General features: G+C 47.2%; 1 protein-coding gene across 1 annotated transcript; it reads left to right on the top strand.

Moving 5' to 3' along the window:
- Positions 8260-11215, top strand: HSBP1 (heat shock factor binding protein 1). The gene is given in 4 exon segments (NM_001097485.1): positions 8260-8350; positions 8863-8929; positions 9727-9847; positions 10970-11215. Coding segments are annotated over 3 exon segments (231 nt in total). The 5' UTR covers positions 8260-8305; the 3' UTR covers positions 9846-9847; positions 10970-11215.

Raw genomic sequence — 12025 nt, 5'->3', positions numbered from 1 at the left:
TAAAAAACACAATAATAGTAATTTACATGTATTGATTACTTATTTGTCCACACTGTATGAAATCCTCTTTACCTATTAACTCATTGAATCCTTACAGCAACCGTATGAGGCAACTCTGTCATCTCCAACTTAGAAAGCTGAGGCTCAAAAAAATCAAGTGCCTTGCCCGAGGTAAGTGGCCTCCAGAACCACTTGATTTGTTGAAGCTGGGCCATGCGACTCCAGGGTTCATGCTGTGCCCACAGTATCAGATACCAGCCCTGATTCACAGACAAAGTGTCCCCTTCAGACCAGCAAACCCTAGTGTGAAGCCTCAAGTGGCATCACCATCAATCCAGATGAACTAAACAGACCTTCCATGACTTTTTTAAATTTTTTTGGTCTTTTTAGGGCCACACGCATGGCATATGGAAGTTCCCAGGCTAGGGGTCAAATCGGAGCTGCAGCTGCCAGCTTGCACCACAGCCACAGCAACGTGGGATCCAAGCCATGTCGGTGACCTCCGCCACAGCACACAGGGATTGAACTCGCATCCTCATGAATGCTAGTCGGGTTTGTAACCCGCTGAGCCACAGTGGGAACTCCTCTATGACTTCTTAATTCTAAGAACTTTCTGTTACGAACTATTAACACTATTCTGAAATAATATTGGAAACAAGATTTTTCCTATACGGGATCTCATAATTTTCTTAAATATTTCCTCCCTTCCCTTCTATGGCTTGTCAACAGGTACAGGAGGGGCTCCTACTAGATTAAGCAGACGTCTCAGCCACAGTTAATGCCTGTCCCAACACGTACCCAGTCACGGCCAAACCAAGCCAGGGGAGGGAAAGCTGAGGGAGGAAGTCATGTGGGATCTTCAAGAGCCTGTCCTGGAGTTCCCGTCGTGGCGCAGTGGTTAATGAATCTGACTAGGAACCATGAGGTTGCGGGTTCAGTCCCTGCCCTTGCTCAGTGGGTTAACGATCCGGCGTTGCCGTGAGCTGTGATGTAGGTTGCAGACCCGGCTCAGGTAGACAAATTCCAAAGGATCTCTAAGCAGTTTCTGATTTTGGCAATGGAGCACAGTCAGCTACTGATGTGTAGTTGGCTTAAGCAGGAATCAACAGCTAAATCACACCACAGAGAAAAAACATCACAGCAAGAGACAGGTGAGCACTGAGAAAGAACAAACTGCCTTTTCTAAATAACAGTAATAACAATAACAACAGTAATAATACTAACCTAATGATCTGCCCACACATTTCCCCAAGATGATACATCCCATCTTCTCCCCTTATCTGGCTCTTGAGATCTGGAACTTCTCATAATCTGATGGTAGGATGTTTCGTGATTGTTCCTGGAAAGCAAATTAAAAAGAATTATTTTGCTATGAAAAATGAGTTACCCTTATCATCCTCCCTATTGCTGATGCATTAACCCACTGTTGAAAAAAATTCTCTAGTTTTGACTATGTCTATATAAAAGCACATGCAAACTATGTACAGACAGAAAAAAAAAAATAGTGGGAATGGGAGTTCTTATTGTGGCTCAGTGGGTTAAGAATCCAACTAGTATCCATGAGAATGCAGGTTCTCTCCCTGGCCTCGCTCAGTGGGTTAAAGATATGGTGTTGCTTCAGGTTGTGGCATAGGTCACAGATGTGGCTTGGATCCAGTGTTGCTGTGGCTGTGGTGTAAGCCAGTAGGTACAGATCGGATTCAACCCCTAGCCTGGAAACTTCCATGTGCTACAGGTGCAACCCTAGAAAGAAAGAAAAAAAAAAAAAATAGTGCGGATGAATGTGTGAACAAGGATTTCAGATAAGAACTTTATTTCTATAAATTGAGAATAAGCCTATGATTTAAGCAGAAGTCATTTAGATATTCATCAAATTCAGGAAGCAGAAAGGGATCTTTCTGCTGCTCATGGCGCATCCCTATCAGAACATCAATCATTAGCAGGTTGCTAAGCCCGATAAAGCCTTTGAAATTTTGTTTTGCTCCCAAGGGCTTGCTGGGCAGTAGGATACAGTAAGAAGCAATGGGTGTAGTAAAACCACAGTAATTTTCACTATGAAGCTGCTAAGCCTTTGAGAAGGTGGTTCATGGAAGGCCTGCGAGTATATGCTTAAAATTTCCATTTTCTGCTATTTTTTTCCAAGCTTTTCCTTTAGAAAATAATAAAGACATTCTTTATGATAGACATGCTTTCAGATTATTAAAGAGTTGAAAATGAAAGCCTGTATGAAAAAAAGCTTTGCGTTGTCATGCACATTTCAACGCTGTTCTGGTGTTCAGTATTATTTATTCCCTCCAAGATAAAAATTTTCAGAAATTTTAAATAAATTTTTTCATGAAACTTAAAAAGGATAAAAGCTTATCATTTGAAAATACTTCTCTTCTATTGCAAATACAGTACCTTTGGGCTCTAGTTGCTGAATTGCTGACTGTTTCTGGGCTGTAAATTAACATTTGATTTACTGTCTAGTTGCTAAGAAATGTGTAACTTGTGAAATAGTCACATAAAGGTTATCTGGGATTTTTAATGTGTGTACTTGGTCTAAGACCAGCTTTCAGACAGTTTAAACACAGTGACAGAGCAAAGGTAAATGTTTTCAAATGGCGCTCTGGTTGCACTATAATATTTAAAGACCAAGAGTAAAACCAGTGTTGCCTGCCTGATAATTAACTCTTTTCCTTTATTCTTTTCTTTCATCTTTTTTTTTTTTTCTTTTGGCCGTGCCTATGGCATGCAGATGTTCCCAGGCCAGGGATCGAACCCGTGCCACAACAATGACCCAAGCCACAGCAGTGACAATGCAGGATCTTTAACCCACTGTGCCCCCCATGAACTCCGTCATTTATTCTTTCATAATAGTCAAGTCCTTCTGATTTGGAAAAAACACAGATAATAGAAAAATAGATGATAGATAGATAGATAGATAGGGAGAGAGACAGGCAGACATACTTAGATACAGAGGAAGACACTGAGATAAAGAGATACAGGATAGGAGCTCCCATTGTGGCGTAGCAGAAACGAATCCGCCTAGGAACCGTGAGGTTGCAGGCTCAATCCCTGGCCTCGCTCGGTGGGTTAAGGATCTGGCGTTGCTGTGGCTGTGGTGTAGGCTAGCAGCTGCAGCTCTGATTTGACCCCTAGCCTGGGAACTTCCATATGCCACAGGTGCAGCCCTAAGATAAAAAAAAAATTTAAAAAAAGAGAGAGATACAGGATAGACAGACATCAACAAGATCCCTTTAGTGAGCTCCTTAACAAAAAAGAGGAGGAGGGTGCTAATACTTTATAAGTACCTCCTATGGGTGAGATATTTTACATACTCATGTATGTATGTGTGTACGTACACGTTATTGTCATACATTTTAAATGCAATATGTAACTATATATATAATTTATATAATTCATGCCATATTGAAGTAGAGGTTATCTCCACTGTACAGATGAGAAAATGAGGTTCACAAAGTGAAAACCATCTTGTACCAGGTCTCGCTCCTCCTAAGTGGCACATATGACCTCCTGACATCAATAGCTTTTCAGTTATCCATTGTCACCAAGAATACATGGAACCGAGTTTGTATCATCACCCACAATACATGAAATTAATGATGACAAAACCATTAGATCATGACGGGATCGGCAAAGCAGAGCCATCACCAAACTTGCAGGTCTCTAAGAAAGGGTTCCTTCTTCCTGGGTAGTCTATCTCTGGGAAATGGCTAGTTTTGGTAAAGAAACAGGGAATTGATTATCAGCCAGTTATAGAGACACTAATTTGGAAGAGTGCCACAACGAGCATAAGAAACACAAACTAACTCTCCAAACCGAAAACAAAACAATTTGAGATGGATCAAGATGCCACTGGTCACAAGCTTCTTAACAACTGGCCACAGCTCTGCTGCCCGGCCTATGGTCTTCATCACCAACAGTCTGGAGTTCCCTCAAAAAAATTAAAAAGAGAACTGCCATAGGATCCAGCCATCCCACTTCCGGTTATCAATCCAAAGGAATTGAAATCAGGATCTCAGCGTGACTTCTGCACTCCCAGATTCACTGCAGCATCACCTACAACAACCAACACAAGGAAACAACCTAAATGTCCAGTGATGGATGAATGAATAAAAGAAAATGTGGTGTCTGCATACGGTGGAATATTACTTGGCCCTGAAAAAGAAGGAAACCCTGCCATTTCTGACAACATGGATGGACCCGGAGGACATCAGGCTAAGCGAGATAAGCCAGACAAGGAACGACAAATATTTCCTCTCACTTACATGTGGAATCTAAGCAGAGGGCAGAACAGTGGTTGCCAGGGGCTGGGAGGGAAATGGGGAGATGGTGTCAAAAGGCACAAAGTTTCAGTTACATAGAACAAACAAGCTCTCGAGAGTCCCTGTACAGCATAGTGACTAGAGCAACAATGCTGTATTGTATACTGAAAATTTGCTAACAGGGTAGACCTGTTGTGCTTAGTGTTCTTACCACACATAAAAATAATAATAATAATAGTAGAGCGGGAGGAAACTTTGGGAAGTGATGGATATGTTTATGGTCTTCATGATAATCGTAACTTCATAGGCCTATAATTCCTCCAGACTCACAGCAGAATACATTAAATAGGTACTGCTTTTCACATGTCAATCATACCTCAAAAAAAAAAAAAAGGTTTTAAAAATAATAAAATAAAATATGTACAATGAAAACCAAAAAAATGTGACTGCCTCTTGGCTAGATAGTATGTCTACTGAAGGTCTGGGAGTGAGACTGCTCTGTGTTGAGAGGTGAATACAGATCCTCCAGGAGTCAGACACAGTGACATGGCTGACACCGCTGCTTGTCACAAGCACGCAAAGAGAGACAGAGATGGAAAAAAGAAACAAGCGCCTACTATGTGAGTCTCACGGGTGTGGCGCCTTATCCGTGACCTGAAAACCACTTCAATACATTCTCAGAGAAACATAACAAGCACAAGTGCATGAGTAGAACATAAGTTTGCAGATCCAGAAATGGCAGGCAGCATGTTCTTGCATTTCTAGAAACTTGGCTGTGAAGTGGTAGCCCAGGAAAGGAACAGGGTCACCTTGGTTGATGTGTTTCTTTTCTGTTTTTGTGTGTGGGTGTCTTTTGTCTTTTGGGGGCGACGCCCAAGGCATATGGAGGTTCCCAGGCTAGGGATGTAATGGGAGCCATTGCTGCCAGCCTACTATGCCACAGCCACAGCAACGCCGGATCCGAGCCACGTCTGCAACCTACACCACAGCTCAGGGCAATGCCAGATCCTTAACCCACCGAGCGAGGCCAGGGATCAAACCCGCAACCTCATGGATCCTAGTTGAATATGTTTCCGCTGTGCCACAACGGGAACTCTTCTATTTGGTTTTTTGCCACTTTCATATGCCAAGAGGAAGGAGTCCGTGGAAAGGGGGGCTGAGTAGAGCACTGGTTCCCAGAGCTGGTGGGAGGAGAGGGGAGCAAGGCCCAGCTTTCTGCCCTGGACACACATCCAGCCTGGGCTGGAGAAGGAGGCCTCCTCGGAGACAGAAAGGACTGAAGGGACATGGGGTTGATGGAGAGACGGATAAAGGTCGGGAGGGTGCGACCGAGGGGTTTGACAAAAGTCTCTATTTTGGCTGCAAAAGAGCATAGTTCAAGGTCATCATCTGAGAACCAGGTGGATGAAACACCAGGTCTGAAGAGACTAGAAGGCTTTGGAATGTCCACTAAAGACCAGAGCCAGCACAGCCCAGGCCACCAGAAGGATGAAGTGTCACTTTCTGATGCTGCTGCAGGGCCCAGCCAGCAGGTGTGTGCTTCTCAGCAGCATTTGGCAGTCTGGGCAAAAAGCACCCCAGGTGCACAGCAGCTCAGAGCAGGCTCAGAGCAGCGCAGACTAAAAGTGCATCAAAACCCTGCAATGAGAGTTCCCATCATGGTGCAGTGGTTAACAAATCCGACTAGGAACCAAGAGGTTGTGGGTTCGATCCCTGGCCTCGCTCAGTGGGTTAAGGATCTGGCGTTGCCGTGAAAAAAACTCTGATCATTCCTTTTCTGTTCACATAAGGCCAACACTTCAGTGTAGACACATGCGCATCAACACCTGGTTTTTTTTTTTGTCTTTTTTTTTTGGTCTATTTGCTATTTCTTGGGCCGCTCCCGGGGCATATGGAGTTTCCCAGGCTAGGGGTCGAATCGGAGCTGTAGCCTCTGGCCTACACCAGAGCCACAGCAACAGGGGATCCGAGCCACGTCTGCGACCTACACCACAGCTCACGGCAACGCTGGATCGTTAATCCACTGAGCAAGGGCAGGAACCGAACCCGCAACCTCATGGTTCCTAGTCGGATTAGCCAACCACTGCGCCACAACGGGAACTCCTCAACACCTGTTTAATACACATCTGACAACAGGGGATATGGAAACCAGGGCCCAGCTTAAAGCAAAGCACAATCATAAAAATACCAGATTGAGCCCGCACAAACCCAAACCATCTTGGAAGGAGAAAAGAGACTTACTTCAGTTACCCAGTTATTCTAGAAAGAGGGAAAAAAAAAAAAAAAAAAAAGTGCTCGGAAGAGATAAGACAGCTACAATACTTAATGAAAAATGAAGGTTGTTCAAAACCAAAGTTTTAAAGGTTAACTGCTGGTGCCTCACACATAATAGAGCAGTTCTGTTAATGGAACAATATCCAGTTTGGTTCGGTGTCTCAACCCCACAAAGTAAGTATATCAGCCATGACTATAAATTAGTGGAGCTTTGGCACAAAGCCGCTGTTTAAAAGACCTTGGTCTCTGCAAAGAGAAAGTATGCTTTCTCCTTAAATGCAAAAGAAAAAAAAAAGATTCCACTGAAAAAGTGTCAAGTTTGCTGGCTATTATGTAAAGAAAATTTCAGTTGGAATAAAAAGGCCTCAAGTCTCCCACCAGACACACACACACACACAAATTCACATTCTGCGTTGCTCACAGCCATAAGGCAGACCTGGCTAGAAATTCCAGGTGTGAGTAGCCAGACTTCTGTGCTGGATCTGGGAGTCCCAGTGACTGGGGTCCAAAGTGAAGAGGCCTGCCATCCCAGCCAGCCCTGGCTACTTACATCCTAAAGGATTCTGGAGCTCTGTGTAAGCACTTTATAAAATGCCGAGCATGATGCAAATGTGTCACCTGCTATGGACTGACTTGTGCCCCTCCAAAAAGACACACTGCCGCCAAAACTAAGCTGCAACTGACCCCCAAAGGCCGTCCTTAAATGAGAAAAGGAATGTGAAAGTTGCTGAAACACGCCAGGTCTTCCTCCTAGGGGTCTCCTACCCCACTTGCCAGCAAGACTCATCTCAAGACCACCTGCCAGGCAGGAACTTAAGGTCTCAAGTCTGCAGCCCACCCCCCCGTCTTAAACACTAAATCCAGTCTCCCAATCCTGCACGCGGCTCCCTCCTTGGCCAAACCAGAAACCTTCCCAACCCCAACACCGTGGAATACCACCTTGAATGACAGAAGCCAGGCTCTAAGACACTCGTTTGAGTTCACTTACATGAGGCCGGCAAAACGAACTGTGTTAAAAATCAGGACGCTGGTCACCCTGGTGAGTGGGTAGGTGGGGTTGATAGGGAAGAGCCTGGTCACGACTCTTGACCTGGGACAGTCACAAGTGTATGAGGACTTTGTAAAAAGTCACTTAGGATTTTTACACCATCTAGAATTCATTCTTAAAAATAAAAATCAGCCTGCCCCACGGCCCCTGCACCTCCACTCGACCCTCGTAGGGAGAAGGAAAAACACTGGGGGTTTGGTGGGCACACCTCTCACCCCTGGGACCTGTTTCCCCACCAATGGCTTGTGGAGTTTTGTTGGAGGGCAGGCGTCAACACAGGTCTAGGTTAGGCCCCTCGCAGGGCACCCAAAAAAGGCCAGCACAGCCTTTAACGACAGCAAGACGCCAAGGGGACCGCCCACGTTTGCCCCACTGCAGGTTTGTGCCACTTTTTTCCTCGCGGGGCGGGGGCTAGGGGCGGGGATGGGGCAAGGCGCTGGAGGGGCGGGGACGGGGCGGGGCTTAGTGGAAGGGCGGAGAAGTGCTGGGCGGGGCCCACAAGGAGCTGAGAGGAGGGGCGGGGCCTCGGCTCCGAACGGAAGCTCTAGGCCGCAGGCCCTGCCGGCGAGTGACGCGAACTACAGCTCCCACAAGGCCCCGCGGTCGGGCGGCTGACCTCCGCCGTCACGCGAAGAAGACGCTAGGGCGTCTGCGCGGACAAACGGAAGTGTAGGTGACGGTCTGAGGCAGCACCGCCAAGCTGGGAACCGGGGAGATGGCCGAGACTGACCCCAAGACCGTGCAGGATCTCACCTCGGTGGTAAGGGTCGGCTGTGCGCGCCCGAGGCCGCGACAACCCGGGCGGCGCCGGCCAGCCCCCACGGACCGAGGCGCCCCCTCGGGGCGCGCGGGGCGGGTCTCTGGAGGCCCCGGTTCTAGAGGCTTCGCGGGCGGAGGCTGCCCCACCTTGACCCACGGGCCGCTGATTGTTGGCCCCCCGCCCTCCCAGCCCCGCTCACTCTCGGTGACCCCGGGTCTCCCAGCTCCCAGCCCCACCCTCGCCGCCCCGCACGCCCCACCCCAGAGGACCCAACGCCCCGTGAATCGGCGCGGGCCCCAACAGGAAGGGGCCTCACCGGCCCCCCCGCCCCCACGTCTGATTTGACAGGTGGGGAAACTGGAACCCGGACGGGGAAGTTGAAGGCCACGGAGCTGCTGGGGTTTTGGGCTGGATCGCGGGATCTTCATCTCCCCCTGGGACCAGGGCCTCCACCCTGTCCCGTGAAGTTGTCTCAGGATAAGCGTGGGGTGTCGTGTCTTGTTGTTTCGTAGGTGCAGACACTCCTGCAACAGATGCAAGATAAATTTCAGACCATGTCCGACCAGATCATTGGAAGAAATATCCTTTATTTATAGGCAGCTTCTTATGGGCCTTTGGATCCCAATTTCCCGGTGGTGGTGGCCATAAGTGGGTGGTTTGCAGGTCAACTTCCGCCGGTCATTTACATTTTTTTACTGAGTTTGGAGGTATTCTTCCCAAAGTGTCCAGTGGAAAGAGCTGGGATTGCAGCCGACCTAGCTCCCTGGCCCCAAGGAACTTCGAGTCCACCGGTAACACTGTCGAGTATGATTGTTGACTGCGAGCCAAGCGTTTTATAATAATTACTGTCTGCTTTGCTCCGGCCATAACCTGATGAGGAGGTTATAGTGTTACCTTTATGTAGCTGGTGAAGAAACAGGCAGCTTAGAGAAGTGAAGAGCTTGCCCACGTCCCATCACTAGTAAAGGGCAGGGCTGGGATTGGATCCTTAGCCCGGGCTCCTGTGCTCTTAACCAAATTCCAACAGTATCCAAAGGTGGTTGGGAAACCATTTTCATTACAACACGGTGTTGGAGTTCCCTCTGTGGCACAGTGGCTTCAGCGTCCAGGGTTGTCTCTGTGGTGGTGCAGGTTCAATACGCAGCCCCACACAGTGTGTTAACAGATCTGGTGTTGCCACAGCTGTGTCGTAAGTCGCAGCTTTGGCTTGGATTCAATCCCTGGCCCCCCCCCCCGAACTTCCAACTTCCGTATGCTGTGGGTGTGGCCGAAAAAGAAAAAAAAAAGGCACTGGCGTTGAAGGCTGTGGTCTGCAGGGCCCTGGAGGAGAGGGCGAAGAAATGGCAGCTGTGGTGCATTGTCTTTAACTCCCCAACTTGATGACATGAGCAGTCGCATTGATGACCTGGAAAAAAACATTGCAGACCTCATGACACAGGCTGGGGTGGAAGAGCTGGAAGGCGACAACAAGATCCCCGCCACACAGAAAAGTTGAAGGTGAGGGGCGGGGCAGGAGAAGTGCGGTGTGTGTCTGTGTGATGTGGATGTAGTCACACTTTCTCTAGGTCTGTCCACAGCCTAGCGGTGATCCAGCAAGCATCACTGGATAAGAGGCCTTTCATGTCCCCACCCTCGAGGATTCAACTAATTCTTTATGTAAAACTTATTTTCCCTACTTTTGTCAATTAGACCTAGATCCCTATTAGTTAAGACCATTGGTTAATATTAGATAACCACTGAGTTTATATCATTACAGCCAGAAGAAAAGAGGTCTGTTTTGTTGGCCTTGGCAGATTTTTGGTCCCTGGCAGATTTTTCCAGTGGGTTTTTGGTTTGTTGGGTTTTTTTAAAGATAACACCCACATTGCCATCTTCATTGCTGCCGTAAGTTGTAAGGGTTCTCTTGGAAATACCCCCCACACTAGACAAATGCCAGGACAGTGGCTGATTGCGACTCACATGACCTGGATCCTGGCCACACTAAGCCTTCATCCTGGAGATGATGTAAATTTCCATTGTATAGTCACACATATCAGCGTGGAGACTGGTCATCAAAAATGCCCTCTGTAGCAAAATAGCTAGACACACATGTGCCTGCCCTCTTTTCACCGGGGTTTCTTTCATGAGAAGCCCTTTCCTGAGAGTGGTGGTTACCTCACTGCAACTCAGAAGTCCAAGAAAATAAATAGAGGTTTGAGAGGTAAAGACTTTCCAGTTTGTTGTTAACAGTAGCTTAGGTGGATTCACTATGTAAGTAAATCACATAGTAGTTTTACGGGGCTTATCATCTTGGATCCTCTACCCAGGAACCTTGGGCAGTGTCCTGCCCGTCTTAGGCGTTTCTCTGGCTCTCACTATCATTCGGCATCAGAAACCCCACGGAGTGAATGAGAACACTGTCGGGAGGACTGAGGAATGTCACGGGCGGGGAACAGTGGCAGAGAGTGGGAGGAGGAAGAAGATCCACGCTCATCTCTTTAACAAAGACTTCCCGTGTGTTTTTGCTAGGATACTGCGTAAAGTAGGAGGATTGAGAACGTGGCTGCTCATTCTGTGTGTTATTTTTTATTTATCCTTAGAGAATGACTGGCACGTTGATGACTTTCCCTTTTCCGACAGGTGGCTCAATTGCACTGAAATCCAGAACACCCTTTTTACAAGCCAAGAGACGACGGATGGCTTTTTGCAACTAACTACTATGTGTAGACAGGTTTTATATTATAAAGTGTGCATTCTTCTTGCCACATACTATAGAGTTAGGTTATAGAGTGACCTCTCCCCCCCACCCCCCGTGTTTCCTGAACATGGTAACTTCCTATCTTGGACCTTGGTCAGTTGTGCTATTAAACACTAAAACTTTGGCAGTTCCTGCGAACAATTGTCCAATTTTTTAGTGTATTTTTGTGCAGTCAGTTTTTTCCTATCTTTCCCTTCGTAGCAGTTGCTGTTGGATGAAAGTCGTTGTGTAGTTCTTTTAATTAGACGTGGAGTAGATCCTCAGTTATAATTAGGTTTTGTGACGTGAAACATTTATAGTTAGGGTTCTTTAATTCTCAGACCGTGACTGTTCAATGAACACCAAATAGTGTGCTGATAGAGTTTCAGGTGGTTGAAAACATGTCAAATTGTGTGTTCAGAACTATCTGACACTACTGTGCCACCCAACCTCGGAATTGAACCGTGATTTTATGTCCGAGTCCCTGAGGTCAGATGCTACAGTGACAAAGAGTGACCACTGCCACTTAGGTTAGAATTCTTAAACATGGAAAGTAGCAAAATTGCCTGGTGTCCGGAGGCCTTTCGTAGTTAGAGTTTTGCATGACGTTTGAGCACTTCAGTAGGCCGTGCTTTGTCCATCGGCAGTAGTTCCCATAGGAAATCTGGCGGGATTGGACGACTCTGCTGCTTCGTGTCTTGAGCTCCTGGCTGGGCAAAGAGACAGGCAAGAAGAGCAGACCGTGTCCAGTCCGGCCAGTGACTTGGCTAGGAGATGAGAAGTGATTTGTTAGAGGCTCGAGTTTTTAAGGAACTCTGTTTCTGAAAACTCTTTCTTACCTAAATCCCAGCAGAGCAATGGTTTTGTTATGGGTGCCGGGAGACACTCACCCTTGCAGCTTAGCAGGAGGGTGAGCCTGGAGGCCAGCGCTGACAGGAGGAGGCCCGCGAGGCCGTCCC

This window comes from Sus scrofa, chromosome 6 (genome assembly GCF_000003025.6).
Source record: "Sus scrofa isolate TJ Tabasco breed Duroc chromosome 6, Sscrofa11.1, whole genome shotgun sequence".
In the NCBI taxonomy this organism is placed as follows: domain Eukaryota; kingdom Metazoa; phylum Chordata; class Mammalia; order Artiodactyla; family Suidae; genus Sus; species Sus scrofa.
This window is presented reverse-complemented; position numbering and strand designations above follow the sequence as displayed.